General features: G+C 38.2%; 1 protein-coding gene across 1 annotated transcript in view; it reads right to left on the bottom strand.

The window, feature by feature from the left end:
* LOC103096880 (cadherin-related family member 3) overlaps positions 1 to 26,478 on the bottom strand; it is a 100,359-nt gene extending 73,881 nt beyond the window's left edge. The window contains exons 1-4 of the mRNA XM_056806262.1: positions 26,406 to 26,478; positions 24,939 to 25,135; positions 7,575 to 7,746; positions 6,434 to 6,522 (exon numbers count right to left, since the gene is read on the bottom strand). Coding sequence (XP_056662240.1) covers positions 6,434 to 6,522; positions 7,575 to 7,746; positions 24,939 to 25,135; positions 26,406 to 26,478 — 531 coding nt within the window. The remainder of the gene's footprint in view (positions 1 to 6,433; positions 6,523 to 7,574; positions 7,747 to 24,938; positions 25,136 to 26,405) is intronic.
* Positions 26,479 to 27,234: the final 756 nt, after the last annotated feature.

The raw sequence follows: 27,234 nt of genomic DNA on the forward strand, positions 1-27,234 counted from the left end.
ACTTAGTGAGACCAACGCTTCAGAAGAACTGAGCTAAATTGAGAAACTAATCCACCTTTCCCCAAGACTAAGATGGTGCAGGGTGGGTTAGGCCCCTGAGGTGGAGAAAGGGATGGAATTGTAGTACTTTTACCTGATTATCTTTGGAGTAATCATTGTTTTTTGTAAAAAGGACTTTTAAAAGTGATCTTCTTGAGGACAGGGACTGATTTCTGGCCTTCTGTATTCCCAAAACTGAACTGAATGCCTGGCTTAATAAGTAGATGCATAATAAATGCTTTTTAACTCATTGATTGATCCTTCAGGTCTGATGATGTCACTCCTATTAGAGAAACTTCAGACTTCCTTTTGCTTTCAGGATAGAATAAAAAACTCTGCTGTTTAGCATTACCTTCCCAGTCTGACTCCAAATTATTTTTTCCATACTCATTTGCTCTTACTATACTCCAAGCCTATCTGCTGTCCTCCATGTATAAAATGACATTTCCTGCCTCTGTGCCCTTGCCCAGGCTGTCCCTCATTCTTGGAGTATTTTCTCTTCTCCCATCTATTGTAATGGTAGAAATTGCCTTGGTCAGAGGTTGAGTAGCCCCTTTCCCTTTTCTCTTCTCTCCTTCTCTCCCTCTCCTTTCCCTACTCCCAGTGTGATTAAACCTCCATAAACTCCATTCTGACTTGAGTGTTTCATTTTAGGAATTTCATAAGTAAATTCCTTGGTGGCCATTGTTTAATATTACATAAATCCTGTAGCCACATTTTAGCCATTACAATATTATAACCCTCTCCCAGAGACCTAAATTTCCCCTTTACACTATCTCTCAGCATCCCAAACTCCCTTCAGGACTCAGCTAAAGTATCGCAAATGCATACTCTATATATAAAAATGAGAGAAAAGAAAAATGACAAATGTTGGAAGGGACATGGAAAACTTGGGGCATTAATGCATTGTTGATGGAGTTGTGAACTGACCCAGCCATTCTGAAGAGTAATTTCCATGTGAACTGGGGAAATCATTAAACTTCCTTGAGTTTCCATTCCTTCACCAGTGAAGTGAGGAAGTTGGATTAACTAGTCTCTAGGACCCCTACTAGCTCTAGACCTATGATTCTATGAAACAGAAGTTGTCATTTCATCTATGATGATCTCTTAGCATCCCTAACTACCTTTGAAGTTAAGCCCAAGGGTCTCTAATGCTTGGACTAAAAGACTTCTTCTAAGTTGCCTCCTAGCTCTAGATCTATGAGCCTAAGTCAGTGATGGTAAACCTATGACATGGGTGCCAAAGATGGCAAGCAGAGTGCTCTCTGTGGGCATGAAGGCCAACATCCCCACCAAACCCCCACCCCCAGAGTTCATTACTAAAAAGGCAGAGCTGCTCTCCTCCCCCTCTCCACCACACCTAATGACATTTTTTTTCACATTGCCCTGCCCAACAGCCCAATATGAGTGCACAGGAGATAAGGTGGGCAGCTCACAGTTGGCAGAGCTGGAGGAGAGCAGAGTGAATGGGCCAATCTCCTCCCCCTCTCCACATGAGCCTCTCATCACCTTCCCCTCTGCCCAGCAGCCCAATGGGAATACTTCCTCCTTCCTCTGTCTGGGGTGGGGGGGGGGGTGGCACTTGGTCTCTGGGGGGAGATGAGGTGTAGAATTCAGTCTCTGGTGCGGGGCCAGCACAGCACTTGGTCTAGGGGATAGAGTGGGGATGGAACCTGGTACTTTGTCTCCAAAAGGTTCACCATCACTGGTCTAAGTGCTATCTCCTACAAGATGCCCTGATGATTTCCTCAGCTGTTAGTGTTCCACACCTTGAAATGGATTATTCTACATATATTTTATATTTACTCAGCTGTGTTGATCAACTAGCTATCAATCAACTAGTTTTATAAAACACTTTCAATGTGCCAGGCCCTGGACTAAGAGTAGTTATTCTCTACTCTCCTGTAAACTCCTTGAGGGCAAGAACTTCCATATTTATCTTTGTAGTGGCACATACTAGTCACTTAAGACATGATTGTTGCATTGAATTGAGGATCAACTCCAGAGCACCTCTTCATTTATGTAATTACTAGAATTTACTCAGTATTTTAAAAATAAAACAATATGGACAGTATCTCCAGTGTCAATAGTCCCCTCTGTTGTTTAAGACAAATATGATTTTAATTCTCCTGAGTAAGTCTCCATTACTATTAATGGAAAGCTCCAAAGGGCACTGATCTCATACTATTTTGATAACAATGCAACCAAATGATAACATCTATTTTTTTCTTGCCAGTTTAAGAAAAAATAGCACAATCTCCAAAAACAGCAGAGGGAATCTAAGCATCCATAAGGTAAAAAAAATTAGAGTTCCATAAAAGGAAGGGATGAGATTTGCATAAATGAATGACTAGTAAGTATCAGACCCTAGATTCAAACCCAAATCTCCTGGCCAAAGTCACAACCAAGGTCTGGTAGCCAAAGCTTCATCCCAGAGCACTACACTCTGGAAGGCTGGCAACCCTTAGTTTTTCACTGGTACAGAAGCAACTGAAATGATCAAGAAAGAGTTAAATCTGATTCTATAAATGATTCTACCTCCTCACCCCCTCACTTTAGTCCAGTGGTGGCTTCTACCCCAGGAAAGTTTTTCTTCCATTCCAGATTATATTGCTACCAACTCCTACCTCTCAGTTGCAGCTTCATTGTATCCCAGGGTTCTCTTATGTAGGCCAGTATCCTAGGGTCTCTGTCTTGCTCCTTATAGTACATTGTCCCAAGGTCTCTTTCCCCATTAGCCATATATCCTAGGGTCTCTCTTGAAATGGAATTTATCTTTAAAAATTGATATGGGGGAGCACAATGGATTGAGAGACAGGCCTAGAGATAGGAGGTTCTAGGTTCAAATTTGATCTCAGACACTTCCTCACTGTGGGGCCCTGGGCAAGTCACTTTACCCCCATTGTCTAGCCCTTACCACTTTTCTGCCTTGGAACCAATACACAGTATTGATTCCAAGACAGAAGGTAAGGTGTTTTGTTTTTATTAATATGGGGGCAGCTAGGTGGCTAGTGGACTGAGAGTCAGGCTCAAAGATGGGACCCAATCCTGGGCTCAATGGCCTCAGACACTTCCTAGCTATGTGACCCTGGGTAAGTCTCTTAACCCCCACTGCCTAGCCCTTACCATTCTTCTGCCTTAGAACCAATACACAGTACTGATTCTAAGTTGCAAGGTAAGGGATTTTTTTTTTCCATTTGATATGAGAGTTATTTGCTTTAGGTACCCAAACTTATATTTTTCATGAGTTAAAACTAATTAAACTTAGCTTTCCAGGGGATTTTAAAACTATGCCCTATTCTCCTCATGACTAAGTTATTGGTTGAAACTGGAACCAGCTTATTAGAGAAACTAAATGAAGGTCTAAAGAAAAGAGACCCATTACTTAGAAACCATACTAAGTTTCTGACTCACAAAATTAGTCTAGATGTATTGAGGGGTGATTAAATACAGGGTACCATATATCTCATCACCACTGAAGTCATCCCTCATTTAGTGAAATTTTAAGAAACATTTTGACAGGTGAGCCTTCCTCTCTATGGTCCATGAGCCAACCCACTTTGGAGTAAAATATAGGGGCTTCAGCCAGCAGCACTGAGTCAGGATGAGAAAGCATAGGATGGCCTTAATCTCCAATGAGTTAGGGCTATTAATTGGCTAGCAACCCATTGTGATTGCACGCTGTGTTACAAGTTTACCTAGTTGGCTACGATGTGTTTTTCCCTGGAGAAAAGGGCAACAGAGTAGATAATTCTCAACCAAGAACACTGGGAGAGCTGTTGAAATGTGACATCTGATTCGCATGCAGATAGATCTGCCTAGTGGTGAGTTCAAAACTATTATCACGTACATGTTGATTTGATGCAATATGCATGATTAGGCGACTTAATTATACATTATAAAGGAAGCTGTGACCTTTCCAATCCTCTCTTAGATAGGGTGTTGAGTTATTGGGAGGAGGGTGAGAAGACTGTGTGGGAGCCTGACAAAATGTTGCTGTTTCTTTATGTAATCACCAGGGTTTGTTCAATGCTCTTAAAAAGTAGCATTGAATGTTTCTAATATCAATGGTTTACTAGAGAAAAACATGGCCCCTCAACATATGAAAGAATAGCTACTGGGGAACTATGAATACCAGCAGTCTAATACTAGCTTGGTGATAATTTGACGACACAGAAATTTCTATATCTGTTCCTCATTTTAGGGGAAACAGCACATGCTAAATAAATGCTAACAAACCGATGGGAGGGATATCTTGATCCATCCACTTATAAGGTAAAAGAAAATCGTATCATTCATTCATTCATTTATTCATTCCTTCCTTCCTTCATTCATTCATTCAACATACATGCCTTCTGTACCTACTAAAAGCTAGACAATAAGTAGTTAGAAAGCTGGCCTTAAAATCAGGAATTTGATCTGGTCTCAGGTTCTGCCTCTGACCCTCAATCAACTGGCTGGGTAACCCTGGGCAAGTCACTTAACTTCTTGCTGCTCTGGGCAGCTCTGATCATCCTGACCTTCATTGGTAAAGAAAGTTTCTTTCTCTAATCAGGATGATCATACTTATTTCTTTGACTATTGTTTTTCCATTAGATGGTAAGCTCCTTGAGAGAAGGGCCTGTCTTGTGCCCCCTTTTTTTAATATCCCCAGAACCTAGGACAGCCCCTGGCACAAAGCAGGCATTTAATAAATATGCATTGGCTGACTGCCTTCCTGGCTGGGGTTCTTTATACCAGTGAAATTGCATCATGGATTCAATCCCTCTCTCAGTGGACAGGACACCATGAATGATTCAGTGATAAAGAAAACATATTTTCTGCCCACTAAGAACTTAGGATGTCATTGAGAATATGAGAAAAGAAACTAACATGTAAATAGAATGTCATAAATGTATATGTTATATATATATTTACATGCACATTTATATAAATTTAAACATATTAATTTATACATTATACATTTATACTCCATGCTAAGTGAATATTACAAAAAAGGAGAGATATCTTCTTTCATCTACTTAGGATCAGGGTGAGCTTTAGGAAGGAAGTGACTAGATTTCAGTTTTAAGGAATGAGTAATGTATATTAAAAAGGAGAAATTGAGAGGAAGGGAGTAGTGGGATATTCCAGGCACTGGAAACATCACAAGGGACAGTAGGGAGGAAGGAAAGGGTGGGATGTGCTCATGAAACATTAATTAATTCCATTCTCCTGGAGGAAAGAGCAGTGGTGTTCAAATCAGTTAGGAATGGGGACAACTAAACCATGCATAAGAGTACCTGTAGGCTGTATAATGACTTAGAAAACCACATATTCATATTATCTGTGTTTTATTGTATATTTTGTTAAGCATTTCCCAATTAGATTAATCTGGTTCCAGGCAGTGCTTGGGAAAATTATGGGGCTGAAGTGTTTGACATTTCTGGTGAATGAAAAGAGATACAGTAAGAAATAAAGCTAAAAGGCAGGATGACCCTGGAGGGCAAATGACATTAATTCTAGACAAAGAACTGTGGAATTATTCAGTAGGAAATGGGGAACTATTGAAAGTTTTTGAGGAGTAAACTGATGACTTCAGATCTGTGAACTAGGTAAGGTAATCTAGCAGTGATATGGAGATTTCATTAGAAGATGGAGAAAAGGGACAAATAGATAGCACAATGGATAAAGGAGGAGGAGGAAGAGAAGGAAGTAGAGGAGGAAGAGAAGCAAGAGGAAGAGGAAGGAGGAGGAGGAGGAAACATAGAAAATTAGAGGTGAGGAAAAAAATCAAGAAATTATGCAGTTAATTGAGGACCATGGTTTTACCAGTAGGCATGAAAGAAGGACCTATAGGAGGGAAATTTTATAGAAGAAGAATCAATAAGAGAACTTGGTTATTAGAGATAAAGAAAAGTGAGTAGTCAAAGATGATTGACTTAACTCCAAGTCCAAGTAATTGGGGAAAATAATGAACATATAGTACCAATGTAATATCATCCACAACACGATATACTTTTTTACCATTCAATGTTTAGCTAGACTGCTAATATCTTAAATTATGGGCTAGGGATTGGAATGATGGTGGCGAGTGGGGAATGTAGATATCCGGTCCATTACAAAATCAATAATAACAATGATAATTAGTTCTGTCAAACAAGAGAACAAAATAGAAAGGATTGAGATTTTGTTTCAGAAAAGAACCATCATTATCAATTGAAGCTATCTGTGTACAGAGAATGAAATGTAGCAAAGCCAAGGCAATCTCTGGCAGAGCTTCAGGGCTCAACGATGCCCTGTAATTAAATGCACCAGAATGATTGCACTGATTTTCTTCTTTACTTTGTGTGAATATAGCCTCAGATGGGAACAATACAGTTTCATGGTTCTTAGTCCAAACAACATAAATTACCTTTAAGGCAGCGTTCTCTGGGTCCTTGGCTCTCACTTTGTAAAGGACTGTGCCCACAGCAGTGTCCTCTGGAATATAAATCTCTGTAACTGCCAGGAGAGGTAAAACATTCAAGCATAAGTCTAGTGTCACAAGCCACTCTAAGTATGAAAAAGCAGAGTACGTTTTAGGTAACATGAAGGGCATCATTGGCATTCAGTCAACATCCAGTGCAATATCCAGTGGATTAGATTAAGACACAGAAGACCAGAATTCTGGGGCTGATTCTGATACTTAGCTCTGGGTCTATTTCCTTATGTACTTATTGCATTTTGCTCCTTTATAAAGACAGCAAAGCTCCCTGAAAGCTCTGTTAGTTAGCTATTTCTCATGTACTTACAATATCTTCTTGCTTCTTCTTTGCCCCTCAGCCTCAGATCACTAGCACTTCTTTATATCCCTTTATTGTTGTTGTTTGTGTAGTCATTTTCAGTCATGCCATTTCATGAACCCATTTGGGGTTTTCTTGGCCAAAATACTACAGTGGTTTACCATTTGCTTCTCCAGCTCATTTTACAGATGAGAAAATTGAGGCCAACAGGGTTAAGTGACTTGCCCAAGGTCACACAGGGAATAAGTGTCTGGGACTAGATTTGAATTTTGGTCCTCCTGACTCCAGGGTCAATGCTCTATCCATTGTACTACCTAGAGACCCATACTTTATGTACTATATTCCCCATTAGAATATAAGCTTCTTGATGGTAGGATGGGTTTTCAACCATTGGTTATACCAGGTGGCCAGTGTAATCTCTTTCAGCTCTGAGATTCTGTCACTCAGGAAAAGATTACCCATACCTTTGAAACTGTGTCTCAGCAGGAAATAAAGATCAGACTGGCTAACTGGTTAGGTGCCTCTGGTCACAAAGAAGAAAAAAGAAGAGCTAATGTCTACAAATTGGATCCTGAATAGATAGTCCTAGCTTTCATTTGCAGAGAATGTGATCTCCTACATAACTCGGTAAATAAGGAAAACAAAAGCATAGATAGCATCAAAAATGGGATAATCCCAGAGTTTCACCGAGGATCAGTACTTAATATGAGTGTACTGATATGCATAAACAGGGTCATTCAGATAGTTTCTGAAAAATAAAAAACTCTGTACCTTGGTCAACTTGAGCAAGTGATCCAATGAAAGTTGGTGGTTCATTGACATCTACAATCTGGATCAAAATGGTCTGAGATGCTGAATTGTCTCCACTGTCCTGGGCAAAGATTACCAAAGTGTAGAAAGCCACCATTTCAAAATCCAGCTTAGGTTCCTTGGTCATTATCAGCTAATTAAAAGAGATTGTTCAAGCTGTAAAATTTTTCATATAAAAGGCTGATCAAAAGATAGAGACAACTGGAGGAGACAAAAGCATCTCCATCAGTCATATTACTCTGGTAGAGATGAGTCTTTGTTTGGAATTATATCTCACTCAGGAGAATGTAGTGCTGGGAGAGGAGGAAGGGCAGGAAATGCCCAGCAAAACCTTGTTAAGAGGATTGAGAAGATTTCCTGGACCTGAGTACTGTCAACTCATTCCTTCTTGCCTCCTGCCATTATCCTCATCTCCTTCCTACAGGAAACCTAGATTGTTCATCAATCCCTATAAACAAATCTTTGCCTTATCCTTCTAGATTATCCCCTCAATTCCATGTCATCTCCACACCATGCCCCTATATGCCCTCTCCTTCCAACAATTTCTTTATGCGCTATCTTCCCCCATTAGAATGTAAGCTCTTTGAAGGCAGGGACTGCCTGGCTTGCTTGTGTTTGCAGCCCCTGATTTTAACAGAATGCCTGGCACACAGTAAATGCTTAATAAATGTTTCAAACTTAAAAGAAAAATATGCCTAAATATTGTAACTAACTAATCAATTAAATTAATAAATTAAATAATAATAAAATAATTAGCAAATAGATTATTATTTGTAATGCAAGGAAAATGGCACAGAAAGAGGGAAAAATCTAATTTTACTAGAGGGCTCCTTTAGCACAGAAAAATCACAAAAATCAAAGAAAATGCTTACAACAATACATGGGAGTACAGAGTAACAAATTGATTGTCAAGAAACATCTGCCCTAACAAGTTATAGGTGATTTCATGGCATACATAATTAAAACAGGATACAGATGGTAAAAACAGCAATTGATTATAAAAAGAATATTAATTTAAATAGGATACTAGCTATAGAAAGTTTTTCCCATATAAGTGTTGTTATATTTTTTAGAATCAATACTGTGTATTGCAGAAGAGCAGTGAGAACTAGGTAGTGGAAATTAAGTGACTTGCTCAGGGTCACAAAGCTAGGAAGTGTCTGAGGCCAGATTTTAACCCAAGACTTCCTTTTTCATTTTTGAAAATCTCTCATTGTTGGAAAGTTTTTCTACATGTCAAATTGACCTCTTTGCAGTTTCCACTGGTTCTTCCTTCTTCTGCCTTCTGAGACAAAACAGAACAAATCCATTGTCTCCTCCACATGCTAACCCTTCAATTTCTTAAAGATGGCTCTCAAGGTCCACCTGAGTTTTCTCTTTCCCAGGTTAAATTTGCTTAATTTCTTCAACTGATCATCATCTAAGATGGTCTCAAGGCCCTTTATTATCCTGATTGCTTCTTCTGGGCACTCTCTTCCTAATCAATGCTTAATCATGGTAGCCAGAGACATATACAATGATTTTAATGTAGTATGGCTAGGGCAAAGTACAGAAGGACTATAAACTCCTTATTCCTGAAAGTTGTAGCTCACTTACTGCAATCCAAGATTTAATTAACTTTTTTGATTGCTTCATCACACTGATGATGCATAATGAAACTACAGTTTGATTATGAAAAGTATTCTCTCTGTTCCTTAGTACAACTCTATAGCAGAGTAGTATGATATTTAAGCAACAGAGAGAAACATACTATTTAACCAAAGGGAGAAAAAGTTCTAAAGTCAGGAGACCTGGGTTCAAATTCCAGGTCTGATATTTATTCATTTTATGGCTTTGGGAAAATCATCTAACTTCTGTGAATCCCAGTTGCTCAATGGAATATATATGTATAAAAGGTTAATAATATTTGTGCTACCTAGACCTACTAGTTGGCATTGAGAAATTGTATTAGAAAGCTTAAAGTATGTTTTTAATCAGGTAAGTTTTCTACTCTAAGAGTAATTGTGTTTGCTGTGGCATACTGCCCAGGACAAAAGCCACTAGACTGGTAGACCAGGAGAATGTTGACTCTAACCTTGCCACCTGCCTGAAAATGCCCTCCAAATAAACCAATAATCTATTATTCACCAAATTTGATTGTCTTTTTCAGTTCTCATTGTTCTTGATCTATCTGATGTATTTGACACCATTAGCCTGTCCTCCTGGATACTTTCTTCTCTCTTCATTTTCATAGAGAGTTTATTCTCACCTGGTTTGCTTCCTATCCATCTGACTTCTAATTCTTTGTCATTTTTGCTAACTCATCAGCTACATCATGTCCCCTATTTGTGCATGTTTCATGGGATTCTGCCCTGCTCCCTCTCCCCCCATCTTCTTAACTCTCTTCATAACCTCATCCTCAGATTCAATTATCGTCTTTATGCAGATGACTCCCAGAATTATAGATCTAACCAGTCTTTCACAAAGCTTCAATCCTGCATCACAAATTGGCTATTAGACATTTCAAACTGGATGTCCTAAAGACATCTCAAGTTCAATAAGTCAAACAAAACTAATTTAATCTGCCTGGGTTCATAATATTGGTTTACATAATTATCCTCAACTCTTTACTCTCCTTTATCCCACATAACCAATCAGTAGCCAAATCATGCTGTTTCTACCTCTGGAATATCTCTCAAAGCTAACCTCTTCTCTCTTCTTTTCAGCATCTTCTCCATCATCAGTCATCCTGACTTCTGTCTTGCCATTGGACTTACTGACTCCAGAAAAAAAGAGTGTGGCTGGCAACTTTGCATAACTCTGCCTCCCTTAAATCCTGTTCACCCTCAAGCCAAAACAATACCTTGTGTTTTCATTGATCCTCTTTGAAATGAAGGACAAATAAACATTTTTCTTCTCATACAGTTACCACCTTAGAGTAGATCCTCATAACTTCTCATCTAGATTATTACAATAGACTTATAATTAGTCTTTTTCCCTAAGTCTTTCTCCACTTCAGTCTATCAATACTGATGCCAAAGTGATTTCTCTTCAGTACATATCTGACCATGTCATTCCCCTACTCAACCAATTCCAGTCATTCCCTAGTGCTTCTAGGATAAAAAGTTAAGTACACTGTTCATCGTTTAAAGCTCCTTATGGCCTTATCCCTGCCTAATTTTCCAACCTCACAGAAGGAATTCAACAAATAGTACCTTACTGATTACTTGATAATGGATTTCAGCTAAGTACTCGGACAGTCTCATATTTTCTTTGTGAACAAGATGGGAAAGAGATGAGGACTAAATGACAATGGTTTGATGGATCTGGACCTACTTGAAAGAGTAGACTGAAAAGATACTCCTTTGTCAGTTAAGAGGGACATCTATAAAGACATGCTCCAAGAATCTGCACCTGATGCTAGAAGAGTTGATGAACAAAAGCATAAATGGTATGCTTCTCTCATTGGAAATGACCCAAAGCCTTAAATGATTACTAATCTATTAGATGACAAAGTCAAATACTGAAAAAATTTTAATAGACTAGAAATTTGGGCCAATTCAAAAAAGTTGAAATTTACTAGGGATGAATGTAAAGTTCTATGTGGGATCAAAGAATTAATGTCACAAGTATAAGAAGGGGAAGGCATAACTAGCGAAAAGCAACTGGGCTTTTTTTTAACCTTCTGTCTTGGAATCAGTAACAGATATTGGTTCCAAGGCAGAAGAGTGGTAAGGGCTAGGCAATGGGGGTTAAGTGACTTGCCCAGGGTCACCCAACTGGGAAGTGTCTGAGGCCAGATTTGAACCTAGGACCTCCTGTCTCTAGGTCTGGCTCTCAATCTACTGAGCTACCCAGCTGCCCCCGCAACTGGGTTCTTATCAAATCATACACAACATATGAGAGAGTCTTGTTGCTTATAATCTAGTTCAATTTTTGTGGCCCCAAAGATCATAGCATGCCAGACCCTTCCAACCACTTCTATTTCATGAAGTCTCTTCAGGTTCATGTTCATTGCTTCCATGACACTATCTATCCATCTTCATCCTCTGCCATCCCCTTCTCCTTTTGCCTTCAATCTTTCCCAAAAGTCTTTTTCAATGAGTCCTGTCCTCTCAATATGTGGCCAAAGTACTTAAGCTTTAGCTTTAGTATCTGTCCTCTCAATGAATAGTCTGAATTAATTTCTTTAAGTATTGAGTAATCTGACCTCCTTGCTGTCCAAGGGACTCTCAAAAGTCTTCTTCAGCACCACAATTCAAAAGCATTGATTCTATGGCACTTGCCTTTTATTATAGTTCAACTCTCCCAGTCATACTAGAAAAACCATAGCTTTGACTATACAGAATTTTCACTAGCATTCAGAAGTATAATGTCCAAGAAGAATTATTCTTCATTATACCATATCTCAGTTGCTATGTCCATCTATAGATATGGTGGAAATTTTTTCTGAGGAGAATATAAAGGATATAGAAAGGCCTATATGATAATCACATGAAGGAACTGGGTATGTTAATCCTGAAGAAAAGATTTGAGAGAACCCAATAGCTAATGTCAAGGGTCTGAAGGATTCATGAGGAAAAGTGATTAAGTTGGTCTTCCAGAGGACAAAATTAGGAGCAATGGGTAGAAATAACAGAGAGGCAAATTTAGATGGAATGGAACTTCACTCACTCAGCTTTGGAACCCCTACCCTGGGGCTGATTGATTTCCTAAGGTCCTAAAAGTTTAAGTAGCTTAACTTTGCACTCATTCTTTTGGGACACCCTATGTATTTGAGGCAGTCAGGTGGTAAATTTAATAGAATGCTGAGCTTAGAATCAAGAAGACCTAAATTCAAGTCCTGAATTGGACATTTAATTTGTGACCCTGAGCAAATCACCTAACATCTCTCAGCCTCAGTTTCCTCAACCATTAAATGAAGAAATTAGACTCAGTGGCCTCTAAAATCCCTGCCAACTCTGAGTCCATGATTATGTTATCTAGCTTCTCCCAGACTGGACCATTTGTCACATGCCATCTACCTGAGTAATCTTTCTGTCTACCCTGCCACTGAAGATACCTTCTTCCCAACTCCATTTTCTAGTTCTTGCTTAGGACACATTAATCAACCCTTGGTGCTCATTCAAGGTAGCAGGACCCTTATAGTTTCTGGAAAGGATAAATGAACAAATCATCCTATCAATTCCTATGCCCTACCATTCCTAAGGATTCTCGGACTACAACTGCCTCCCTAGTCACCACTCCTCCATATATGGTTGTCTTTCCCTATGAGAATATAAGTTCCTTGAAGGCAGGAACTATATCACTTTTGGTATTTATTAACCCAGCACTTGGCACAGTGTCTGATACAGAGCACTTAGTAAGTGTTTTCCCATTCATTTTTCATTCATAAAGAAAACCTTCCTCATATTTTGTGCAGAAGATAAAGTAAGCAGGAGATGCCCCCTCATTAGAGATCTTTAAGCAGAAGCTGACTGACCACTTTGGGGGAATGTTATGGCATTCCCTGTTCAGATATGTGATCATGGTATGTCAGTTTATGCTAGACCAGAACCAATTATTAATTTTCAGTGTGAACATTTATACCCCCAAAAAATGCTACAGATTGGGGCTTGGTTTATTGTTTTATTGATTTCTAGTCTTAAGAAACTGTTAATAATATAGGGTAAACGTAAGTGTAAGTGAGAAAATATATATGTGTATATATATTTGTTTGTTTCCAAGAGCTAGTTGTTAAATATATACCAGTTCCTGGCATATGGGATAGCCTAAATGGTCACTAAGATCTCTTCTTACCTGCGATTTTATATATCATATTTCTGGTTGATAACAAATTATTTTTGTGCTTATGTCCCAAGGGCTTAGCAGTATGCATATCACATAGTAGGTGCTTAATAAATGTTTGTCGATTGTTGATTAAAAGACCAATTGAAGGAGAATTCCTTCATGCTATGAGTGATGCTTTGAGAATCACTTGTGTTATAAGGGGAATTTAAGGGAAGGGAAGGATTTTAAGGATGGGAATACATGCAAGTAAATGATAAATAGTTTTATTAGCTAAAAGGGATGGGGATGATAGGGGATGATGGACCAACTGACTATTTCCCACCCAGATAGTTAACTCAATGAGGTTTCTACTCTAAGCTTAACCCAACTAAACTATAACTAAACTAAAAAGATAAAGTCCAAAAGGAGAGTCCAGATTCTCACAAACTTCCAGAGTCCTTGGTAGGGTCAGACTGAAGAATCCAGCTGTATCATTCTCATAAGATTCTGGAAAAGGGAGGAGATAACAGTCAAATCACTTCTGTCCATCATAGTGAATGAGGAACTCAAACTCAACCTTTTTCTTGAGGATAATCCAAGGCAGGCAGTTTCAAAGGAAATTTATTCAGGAGACTCTCAAACTCACAGCCTCTGTGTCTGAATCCCAGCTTCAGAGAGACAGTTATTAACTGCCCAACCACTTAGAATCCTGACCCAGACAGCTCTACAGAATCTTGGCCTGAGGGCTGTCAATCAACTTTGCAAATTCCCTAGCTACAGTCCTCCCTTTGCACAAAGCTGAAATTGTGTTAAAAACACTGTTTTGGCATTTGTCCACCAACTTATTTACATATTACTTAAACTAAAATATCTACCCAAATTAACAAACAATCTACACTCAACTATCTTAATCTATCGAATACTATCCTAATCTAGGGATTTAATCAAGGAAAGGAAAAAGGGGAATTAAATAATAAATGATTACAAATTTCAAAATACAGATTAAACATATGCAAAAGCACAAGCAAATAACATCAAAATCAAAAGATAAACACAACTTTCATGCAAACATTAAAATCATAAAATACTACTCTTATCAACTAATACAGAAACTTCTACTATTTTTTTTTAACCCTTACCTTCCGTCTTAGAGTCAATACTATGTATTGGCTCCAAGGAGAAGAGTGGTAAGGGCTAGGCAATAGGGGTCAAGTGACTTGCCCAGGGTCACACAGCTGGGAAGTGTCTGAGGCCATATTTTAACCTAGGACCTCCCATCTCTAGGCCTGGATCTCAAGCCACTGAGCCACCCAGCTGCCCCCAGAAACTTCTACTATTACAATGCATAAAGATCAAACTTAAAGAAAAAACTTTTGAAAATTACAATAAACACAATATTGGATACGTTTTACAAAGAAAATTAAACTAAACCATCAAATTCACTTATGCAAACTATATATAATAATAGATAAAATTAAATATGTGATCTATTTACATAAATTATATGTACATATATAACACATACATTTGCACATGTTATACATATACATGTATGTGTACTTCATGTGTACACATATGTTACATATACATGTACATACACTAGAATACAATTTTATAATCCTAACTATAATACACACTAGTGGTAGTAGTCTCTCGGTAACCAAGGATGACAATTGTCTTTGTGCGTTTTCATCTATTGTGTATAGATGGGTGCACAAAGACACTTGTGAGTGAAGGAGATTTAAGTGGAAAAGTCAATGCACAGAGACAGTCCCACTCTCTTGGTGTTGGAAGCCTGGGTCTAGTGGCACGAAAAATTGTTACATCTGGAGACTTCCTCAGCTGCATTGGATGGCCGTGTTGTCCTTTGTGCTCCAACACGCCCTAAGCACTCCACAGTGCTTTGCTGCGTCGCCATCTCAGCCGTTGAACCTTCTTATTGGTTTCTTCCGTCTGTTCAGCCGAAGCAGTCTTCACATGCTGGGTGAGCAAAGCCCTGGTTCACCAGGGGTCTACGACCCGATGGCTACCCTCACAAGGTTTAGTCGGCCTGTCGGGAAGCCGTTGCCTGGGGTGTGGCCGCTGCCGCATGCTAGCAGCTACTGGGAGCCACAAGTGAGAGCTGGGTGTCAGGTGGGGGTCAGAGGCTGGAGAGCTGCCCTAGGAGGGCACGACAAGCCCTCCATACCAGAGATACTACCCCTCCCTGAGCACCCCATACACCCCATAATACACACTATTTTGCATATATTTACATATGTATTTACAATTTTGTGTGATATATGATGTTATGCTATTTTTGCTATGTAAACTATGTTGTCATGTATGTTATAATGCAATTTTGTAATGTAATTCATTATCTTATCAATTTTAAATTCTAATTTGATCTAACTAAAATCCTATTTCCTAAAATCTCCTAAAACTACTCACCTATCTATATTTCTATACTAAACTAAGCATCTAATTTTGTTAGTAACTAATTTATAACTAAGTATAACATTGTTAGTACCATAGCTAAACATTGTTTCACTCATTCAACTAGTGATTCAATGTAACCTAATCATGTTTTTGTATATATGTGTTTTGTTATATTGTTTTTCATGCTATGTTATATTGTTTTGTTAGTGTTATGTCAGTGTTACTGTTATGTTAATGTTGTGTTATTGTTGTATTTGTGTTATTATTGCATGCAACATACTTACCACAACTTCAGATTTTCCTTCTCTTCTCATCACATCTTGTTTGAAGAATTCTTCTCCAAATCCATGGTATTAAATGTATTTATGAATGTTTATAAATGTGTGTTATGTTGTTTTGTGTTAAATTACATTATCCCAAATTTCTTAAACCCATTAGTCCATTACTCACATGATCCTCTTCATTGAAAATTCTTTACACATTCTTTATCTTAATATTTATGTCTTTCCAGTCTTTTAAAAATGTCCATCAATTTCCTGACTTCTCCTCTTCTATGTCCTCTTCCACTGGAATGGTCCTCTCCTTACTGATCTTTTTGACTGCAGACTCTATTTGCCTGATGAATCTCAGTTTTCCACAATTTATTCTTTCTCAACTTCTTCTTCAATGATTTGTACATTTTCATTATTAGTTCCATGAGCTAATTTGATATGGGAACAATGATAACATGAATCTCTACCCAATACTTTTACTGAAGATGGAGAAACTAACACAATGGTATAAGGGCCCACTCAACTCTCTTTTGTTGCTGATGTTTTTGCAAAATTTTTCACATATATCATGTCACCTGGTTGGAAATTATGGAGAGAATAATCCAATGGACCAGATTGGATCAATACTTCCATATCATGTAGTTCTCTAAGCCATTATTGTAAAGCACTTAAGTATGAAGCAGGTTGACAATTTCCTCCTAAGAGAGATGTATACACTGTCTTACAAATTTTTGCCTGTAATGGAGCATGTCCAAAGAGCATTTCATAAGATGATATATGCAAATCTGCTCTTGGTCTTGTACATAAGTAAAACAAAGCTATAGGAAGAATATCTGGCCATTTTAGATGATTTTCAGCACAGATTTTTCCCCCGCCATGGTCTTGAGTTCCCTTGACACACTCCACTTGACCTGAACTTGATAACACTAGTCCAATGATATTGAGTTTTTGCTTCACTCTTTAATTTTGAATTTGATTTGATTAGAGCATTCATGAAACAGGAAACATGTACATGTATAAAATAGGTCACTTAGGTTCATTTTCTCCTGATGTGCATTCAATACAACTTAGGTAGTACATCCTCATCAGCCTTCCGACAGGTAGCAATTTCAAGATTATATAACCAGGATGCATCTTGTCTCATTTACATAGATTTATCTGTATAATCAGTTCATTTCAAGACTTGACTATTGTTTCTCCATGAAGCTAGTTGTTGGGCTTTTTTTTTTTGACTGCTTGCCCAGTCACCCTTCCTTAACAAGAACCATAATTGTTGGCCCAACGAGCAAATACCATGGAAGGAAGGAAGTTCAACAATGGGTAATGATAGGCTGAAACCAAAATAGAAAGGTATACGCACTTCTTAATGCCTGTAAAATCAGTGAGAGAGATGCTAACAAATGAATTTTTGTCTTTATTTTGAGATGTATTTTCCTTGCCAGGTGATGTCTCCATATTGAACTTTATTAAATTTAACAAAACAACTCTGTAAAGTAGACATAAAAGGTTTCTACATCAGACTCTAAACAATCACTCTAGTGCAAATATCAACAATATGGAAATAGATCTTGATCAATGACACATGTAAAACCCAGTGGAATTGTGCATTGGTTACTGGAGAGGGTTGGAGAGGGGAGAGAAATAATGTGAATCACGTAACCATGGGGAAATTTTCTTAATTAACCAATTAAATATTTTTTAAAAGGTTTCTATGTCACCATTTTACAGATAAGAAAACTGGAACAGAGAACATAGTAATGAACATAGAATTGTAACTAGGAATATAGTCCTCAAGGCCAGGTAGAAGAAGAGCACCTTCGGTTGAGGGGAATTAGAAGAAGGGAACCAGGTAAAGGCTCCATGTGGGGAATTGGAGTGAACATGAATCCACTGATGAAGAAAAGGTTATATTCAGTGGCAGGGTAGATGGCAAAAACAAACAGAAAAAAAGTTGCTGAAGAGAGAAAGGGGTAGAGCAAGGGAAGAGTATTCCCACAACAATGCCATCTGTTGTTGTTCAGTTGTTTCGATCATGTCTGCCTCTTCAAGACCCCATTTGGGTCGGGGGTTTTTGGCAAAGATACTAAAGTGGTTTGCCATTTCCTTCTCCAACTCAATTTACAAATGAAAAAAACTGTGGCAAGCAGTTAACTAAAGATTAAGTGACTTGCTCAAGGTCACACAGGTAGTAAGTGTCTGAGTCTACATTTGAATTCAGGTCTTCCTGACTCCAGGCTCTATCCACTATGCCACCTAGCTGTGGTAAGTTCTATTGTTTCTAGCTGCTTTAGGGCCAAAAAAGCTAATAACTGCCCTTCGAATTTTGTACCCTTGGACATAGCCCCATTACTCCATCCTAACTTCAACTCTGTTTTTACCTAAGATCGTATATACACCGACTTAATGACAGAAATGGGACTAGGACCCAGGTTTTCCAATGCCTAGTCCTGTGCCCTACACTTTATCACATTGTCATTTCTTCTTTGCTATTAGATTTTTTAAAAATTGGGATATGTACAACATATCACCTATTACTATAGTGCCGAGAAGAATAATGATAATCACAACAATAATAGCTAACATTTATATAGATTATAAGTTCCTTGAGAGCAGGGACTGTCTTCTGCTTCTTTTTGTATGCCCAGGGTCTAGTGCAATGCCTGGCACATGTTAAGCATTTAATAAATGTTTATTGAATTAAATAAATAAATCATACTTGCTATGTGCCAGACACTGTTAAAGTGCTTTCCAATGATTATCTCATTTGAGCCTTACAATAACCCTGGGAGGTACTTATAGATAGGTAGATTATAAAGAGAGGAGAAAGCAAACTAGAATAATAGCAGGCTTTGTTTCCATGCCCCGCCACTATAACAATTTGACCTAACATGATTGCTCATTGATCAATAGAGTCTAAAAGATCAAACCTGTGTGTACGTGTGACCAAAGGATCACTATAGATGTGCACACATTTAAACAATAAGCCGCTTGGATTGCTTTAACACAAAAAGGTCAAGTAGATAAATGAAAAGCCTGAGTTAGATGCACTTACCACTTACAGGGAACTAGTGCTATGTGCTGGAAATACAAAGACAATAACAAAATAGGTCTATCCCTTTAAAGAGTTTATATTCTATTGAGGGAAAACAATATGCATACAGATAAGCAAATACAAAACATAAACATCATAATGAAGGGGGGAGAAGAGAATAAATAACTTAGGACATGAGGAAAGGCTTCATGTAAAAGGTAGCATTCCAACTGAGTCATAAAAGGACCTTAGCATTCTTCAAAATCAAAGTGAGAGGGGGATGACCTCCATACCTAAGGGACAGGGAACCCCAAAGCCCAGGGCTGGGAAAGAATAGAGGCACAAGGAATGGGAAATAGGCAAGTTGAGCTGGAATATAGAATAGGAGAAGATGACATGTACACTAAAGCTGAGAAGATACTCTGCAGGATAATTAGGAAGGATTTTAAATGCCAGAGTGCTTGTTTCTTGGAAGTTAATCATAGAACTTGGACTAAAGGAACCTTCACATATTCAAGTCCTAAAAGGTGAATAAACTGAAATTTCCAGGAAAGGGCAACTTGATTCTTTTTTTGGAAATCATTTTTCATTAGTTTTTATATGGATTTTTTTAGTGACATAAAAGAATCTGAAAGAGGGTATATTATTTTAGATAATTAAAATGTCATCATTTCAATACAGAGCCTGGTAATAAACCTTGATCAAGAGACTCATTTTTTTTTTTACTTAAAGCAATAAAAATTCAACTCATGCAGTGATGAGTCACAGCTTTTTGGCAGGCACACCCTATACCCTTACATTGTTCCCTCAAAAAAAATTTTATTGGAAATTTCAATTAGTTCTTTCTCAACAGCACTGGACAACCAGCTTAACTGGTTATTTTCATTGATTTGATTGGCTCATAATAACCCTCAAAGACTCAAGTGAGTTACGGTAGTAAATATTCCTTCTAACAATTAAGATCCCAACTTGTTCATAGCTGCCCAGGCTGGGTTCTGGTTCTTCCATAACTTCGCAGTAGAAAGTCCACCCCATGTCCTGGTGGCCTTCCACACATTCTCCCTGGATGTAGAGAGCATATCAATGTGAAGGAGAACAAGCACTGTTCATCAGTTACTCCACTCCATGGTACCAACCCACCTCCCTAGTCAATCATACATTTCATGGACCACATCTTCTATTTTTCTTCCTCAAATAACAATATTTTAAAGTACTTTGCAAAACCTATATTTACCGCATAAATGCTAGTAATGATGTTGATGGTGATTATTATAATTATCAGGTATATGTTTCTGTTCATACTCACCACGAGTCTCTCCATTGCCCTCCAGATGATACTCATTTTTAGTTCTCCAAAGTCTATCATTTTCCTCAATCAGCATCCATATAATTGATGATGATAGTTAATAATGTCAATAAATGGAATTTATCTAGCATGTTGCAGTCTGTGAGGTATTTTCCAAGATAGTATTCCAATGGAGCCTCAAAACTGATCAACCAAACAGGGACCTTTCCTCAGTTCTCATCATTATTGACCTATTTGATACATTTGACACTATTGATCATCCTCTCCAGAACATTCTCTCTTCTCTGGATGTTCATAATACTACTCTTTCATGGTTCGACCCCTAATACAGGTGATGTAGTAAATAGGGTGTTAGGCCCAATCAGGAAGACTTGAGTTCAAATATGGCCTCAAACACTTAACTGGTTGTATGATCCTGGACAAGTCACATCCACCACCTGCCTCAGTTTCCTCAACTGTAAAATGGGGATAATAATACCACATACCTCATCTTGTGGGATGAAGTGAGATAATATTTATAAAGCACTGATTTTTCTTTGAAACGTCATCCACTCCCACGAGTTCAATTACCATCTCTATGGATATGCCTCCCAATTCACTGTATCTCACCCTGATCTGTTCCCCCAAGCTTCAATTCTGTATCACCAATTAACTATTGGACATTTCAAGCCAGTCATTCCAGAACTGTCGTAAAATCAACATATCTACAATTGAGTTCATTACCTTTCCCCACAAAAGCAGCCCTCATCTCAACCTCCTATGCCAGCTGAAGGTATAAACATTCTTCTCAAGTTCATAATCTGAACATTATCTTCAACTTCTCACTCTCCCTTAACCCACATACCAAATCATTCCTCTCCAAGTAGGTTTCCTATGTCCCACCTTTGCAATGTCCTCGTATGAGTTGTCTTCCCTTAGAATGTAAACTCTTTTAGGGGCAAGAATTGTCTTTCTTTCTACTTGTATTTGTGTTCCCAGTGCTTAATTTAGTGGCTGGCACACGTGCACGCACATACACACAGTAAGGTTTTGTTGTTGCTCAGTTGATTTTCAGTCATATTCAATTCTTACTGATTCCATTTGGTATTTTCTTGACAGAGATACTGGAATGGTTTGCCATTTTCTTCTTCAGCTCATTTTACAGATGATAAAACTGAGGCAAACAGGATTAAATGACTTGCCCAGGGTCACATGGTTAGGAAGTGTCTGATGAAGGATTTGGCCTTGGGAAGAAGAATTTTCCTGACTCCAGGCCCAGCACTCTATCCATTGTACCATCTATCTGTCCACAATAAGGTTTAACAAGAGTTTATTGACTGACTGAAATCTTGACATTTCTACCTCCCCAACATCTCTCCTATCTAACACCTTTTCTCCACTTACACAGCTATCATTCCAATTCAGATCCTCATCATCTCTCACCTATGCTGTTGAACTGCCTCCTAACCAGTCTTTCTTCCTTCTTTCTTCACCATCCAGTCTATCCCACATACGATGGCCAATATAATTTTCTTTAAAACATGGAGCTGACCCTATGACTTCTCCACTTAACCAAATTAAATGGCTTCCTACTGACTCTAGAACAAAATATAAACTCTTCTTTTTAGCCCTATCCCATCTATCCTTAATCCCAACCTATCTTTCAAGTTTTCTAGACATTACTCCCCATCCCATATTCGGTAAGACATACAAGTGATCCTTGTCTCAGTTCTTCAAACATGACTCTCCATCCACCACTGCCATGTCTTTGCATTGGCCAGCCCTTATGCCTGCAAGTCACTCTCCTCTTTCCATCATTTCTGCATCCCTCTCCTTTAAGACAGCATTGAGGTACCATCTTCTGCATGAATACTTTCTTGATCCATTTCTCCAACCACTCATTCCCTCACAAACAACTTGTATTTAATTATTTTATACATTTTTGTATTTATTCTCTCTTCATATATACTTCATATGTTTCTATATGTACTTGTCAGTTCCATTAGGACATTGGATCACTGTGATTAAGGATCATTGTATTCTTTGAATTGTGAAAGGAGCTACAAAGAAAAAAGAAAAGCAACCCTAGTCAAAGACCTAAAAGAGTTTTTCTTCTCATCAGTTATATAGCATGTACATAAAAGGTGTTATTGGGGAAATTGAACAAATATTATCTTTATCAATATTATCTCCATTGGTCCTCATAACAACTCTAAGTAAGATGCTAGTTTTATTCACTTAGATGAGGAAACTGAGGCAGACAGAGGTTCAATGATTTGCCCAGGTTCATAAAGCTCAGGAGAAGATGAAGTAGAAAGGGGGCAGGAGGGAGGAAGAGCAATGTTGGGAGAACAAATCAATGAGAGAGGAGAAATATAGGTCACGGCAAGCAAAGAAAACAAGGCATAGGGACCATAGCAGGGAGACAGCAAACTTCTTCCCCCTTCCCATTATTATCTGTACTTTATGGATGAGGAACCTTGGGTTAGGCTGAGAGAGGATGTGACATGACCAAATTTGGGAGCTAAATAAGCTAAGGAGGTAGGATTGGAACCTGGTCTCCTGAGACCTTTTTCCCACACATCTCCAGGCAATTTTTATTTACCCTATAAAAATATATTCCCACTAATTGTTTGGCACTGTATTAACTACTTTTTTTCAGTCTTTTTCACTCTATTAACATTTTGGAACTTTCCCTACCTCACTCCAATTCATCAGACAACTCAAATACTCTATTCCATCCAAGGGGGAGAGAGAGGGGACAGGGGAGAGAGAGAGAGCATCCTCAATCTTCTCTCCATGGTAGCAATCAAAATACCACTATGATTGGATTGGAGATTTCAAGGAACAGAAATAAAGCCTCCTTACAAAGTGCTGCAAAGTTTATTAACCAATTTGTGAACATACTCAGGAAACAAGATAATGATAATACTCTTTCTCTCCACTGTCCCAGGTCCCTACTTTGTCCTGCTGTAAGGAAATAAACTTTTTATGTGCATAGCTTAGTCATAGGCATCCAACTCAATGAAGGCTAGATAGAGACTGGTTCTGGATAACCTGAAGATGTTAGTGAGATATGTGGTATTATACAGAGGAAGACAAAAGGAAGATGGATTCTCCAATATAGAGATGACAAACCCCAGCCACTTCTGAATCCCTCATCATAAGACAGTGTTATAGTTAACAAATATTGATAGGAGTCTGATAAAATTTGCAGAGATCAGTTTGGTACACCACCAACACCTATTGATTCACAGGAGAGGAAATAGAATAGTAGATCTCTTAATTTTTATACTATGTCTTAAAATCTAATCCTATACTAAATTCTCTGAAAACCCTGTATCTAAGAATCTTCTTGCCTGACAAAGCAGACCTAACTTATCTACTCTGACTACCTAATAATAAATTTACTATCTATCTTAACTAACTAACCAATGATTATTAAATCAATAACAAACTCCTTAAAGTAATTCTTCTATTAACTGTCAGTTATAAACTGCCTGTCACACAGACACAGAGGGCACTACAGCTTGTTGTGGAGAAGAGGCCTATAAGTCAGATCCTTCTCCCTTAAAATACTGAGAGGGGAAAAACCCTCCAAGACAGACTCTTTCTCAAATTGGTATCTATATCCCAGACTCTCAAAAGTAACTTTCAGATCTTCTTGACTGAGAGAACAACCCCAGAACCCCAGAACTGCTGCTCCCTAGGAAGACAGAGAAAATGGAATCCCTCTTAACTGAAATATGTCCTTATAAAAATTGCTCTTAAAGAGACAGTGTGAGATTCAAAACACTTCTGCTCTTAAAGATACAGAGTGAAATTAAATAACCTCTCTTATATAGAAATTTCTGCTCCTAAGGCAACAAAGCGAAATTAAATAAAACTCTTTATAACAACAATGAAGTCAAAACATGGTTGGAAAGGATAGCTTTTCTGTAGAGTTAGAGCCTGAATTCATAAGTAATCATCAGTTGCTTTAGCTCTTTCTTTCATCACATTCCTTCTCTTCCAGTGGGTGAAGAAGCTGAAATAACTAACCTTCCTCAGTCATCATCCACTCTCCAAACAAAAAAAAAATGAGGACTGGAAAGATTTCAAAGTCTCAACACATTGAATGTGAAATTGTACCACAGACTCCAGGTAGGTCTACATTTTGAGATGATTTGATTAGTGAATCTTTCAAAAAATAGTAGGGGGTTGTTTGTTTTGTTTTGTTTTGTTTTTACCTTTCTACTGAAAAGTTAGTATGTCTCCCTGGGATGTAGCTCTGGACATCCCCAACAAGTCCCTCTTTAGTCCTAAAACTCTTTCATACCTAGACTTTAACACTTCAATACTTTAATACCCTAAAACTCAAGTAATACCAGATTCAGAGTGGACCCAGGTTGTTCCTGACTCACATGTGGATTGGGATGTTCAAGTGCAATTTGGTGGCTATTAAAATGTTCTCTGACATCCATAGAGTTTGGACATTATAATATACAGTAGAGAGTAGTGAAGGGAAATGGTGGGGTTAATTGCAAAGACTTATTGTTCTAAGTAAATATACACTTAAGCTATGTACTTACTTCCCACTGATCTGCAGCTTTATGAGATACCACAAATGGATGGACGACAGGGTTCGAATTAATAATAACAGGATCTCCAACAAGAGAGTCATGACGGGAAACAGCTGCAGTGATTATGGCAACCAGTGTGTTCTCTGATGCATTTTCCAGAAGAGGCCTGGCCCTTTCTACAGTTAAATTCAAAAAAGCCAGGCATCCTGAGAAAAAGCACAAATGATTTTTTTATTTCCCTGTCTAAAAAGTCCATTCCCACCCCAGATATAAAGTGAAATTGGTCAGATTTCTCCATTCCCATCTAAAACCAAATCTAGACCCTACCCTGGAGCATATGGAACAGACTAAGTTTTGTGAAAGCTTTTTGGCATTCCCTCTCTACATTCTGGAGTCTATTCCTTGAGTCCATCCAGTTTCTCCCATCCCCAAATGAACCAGGCTTGGGCATTTCCATTCTTTTAATGAGCAAGTCAACTATTATTCTCCCAATAATGTCTGTCCTATTAATACATTCTCCAGATCCTCAGATGTTACCATCTTTCCTAGCCACTATGTTCTCCCAACCATTGGGTCTTTCCATTTTATGTACACCTTCTATCAAGATAGAACCCTTCTATCAAGGCTGTCCCCCCAATTATACTATGAACTCCTCGAGAGCAGGGATCATTTTGCTTTTCTACTTGCAATCTCAGCACTTAATGTTTTGTTTGTTATAAAGAGTCATGATCCAAAAAGACCTCAGTAGTTAAAAACAATGCCCTGAATGTAACAAGAAAAAATGTAATAGGGACAAATAGATACCCTAAACTGTCTTTGGAAGATCAGTTTCATAAGACAGAAGAGATAAGGAAAAACCTAGAGGTCTGAAGGCACTGCTTAATAAGATATGGAAGTCCCAAAAAGCTAAGGAAGCCAACAAATGGCCTGGGATTGATTTAAATCTTGGTTCTTTGTCCTGGGATTTGTTCTTTCATTTTAGGTCAGAGTTAGGATATTGTAGAGTTTGGGTGTCTTTTCAAATTCAGTTGACTCAAGTCCCTATTCTGGGTGTGTTCCCCATGTTGTTAGCCATCAGTGTCTAGCATCCTGTTTTCATTTAACCACTTAATATCTATTAACCTTTACAAAAATATATTGATATCAAAACCCCAATATTTCTGAGACATATTATTTCATATATACTTCAATCTCTGAGGAGGACAGGCTCAGGTCTAATCCAGCTTCTACCCAGCATTGACTCCATGAAGTTCTGGTCCAAGGTAGTATTCATCCTGCTATACCACTGGGTTGGGTCCTGAATGCTATTCTTCATTCCTTGGAGACTGAAAGCTGAGTTGACTGCCAAACCCAGCATGAACTCAACCCTCAGCCTCTAGGACCAGAAAACTTCCAAAACTCACAAGGTTATCACCTCCAAATTAATTTCAACTAAAACACAGAACAAATGCTAAGGCAAAATATCAAAGTCTATACTCATAAGCCACGTGGTGGTCTTGATGGAGACCAAGACTTCTACTTTTATAACATTGTCTATCACCAAGATCATCAAGCAAGAATTAAGCCAAAGAGAAGTCAAGCCAAGAGAAAGAGAGCCTCTTAATTCCACCTCAATAGCTATAACCAGTTGAGAAATTCCTATTCAATCTATTGTTATTTTCTTGATCCATAGACATATAAGCCATATCTATCCATATTTTAAAATCTCTCCAAAGCATTTCCATACAAATCATGACTCTCCTAGAAACAAATTCTCTAGTTCTGCCACTTGGGAAATTATAACTGTCTATCCATGCTTATAAAGACTGGCCTCATTGGTCAATCCCCCATTATACCTGTAAAGATGGAACTGTGGTTCTGTGCCATGTGTTACATGACAATAACTCATATTTATAGAGTATCTTATAGTTTAAAAAAACACTTTCTTCATCATAGTCCTATAGAGTAGATAAAAGTATTATCTCCATTTTATAGATGAGAAACCTGAGTTCCCTTGCAGTTCTAAGATTCTTTAGTAGCTCTTGCTTCTGAAGTAGAATGGGCTGCTTATTGAGAAGTAATAAAATCCTCTTCCTGGAAATATTGAAGCAGAGACTACATGACTGCCTGTCAGCAATAGTAGAATATAGGATGGAATAAATAGCTTTAGAGGTTCCTTCCAAAGTCTGAAGTGCTGTGATTCTACGAAACATCAAAATCTTTTCAAGTAACCCTATCCTGCAAGTTTCCTCAACTGCACAGAGAGGATTAGACTAGACGGACTGTGAGCGCCATTAAAACTCAGGATCAAGACCCTACTCACTCT

This window comes from Monodelphis domestica, chromosome 7 (assembly GCF_027887165.1).
Source record: "Monodelphis domestica isolate mMonDom1 chromosome 7, mMonDom1.pri, whole genome shotgun sequence".
Classification (NCBI taxonomy): Eukaryota; Metazoa; Chordata; class Mammalia; order Didelphimorphia; family Didelphidae; genus Monodelphis; species Monodelphis domestica.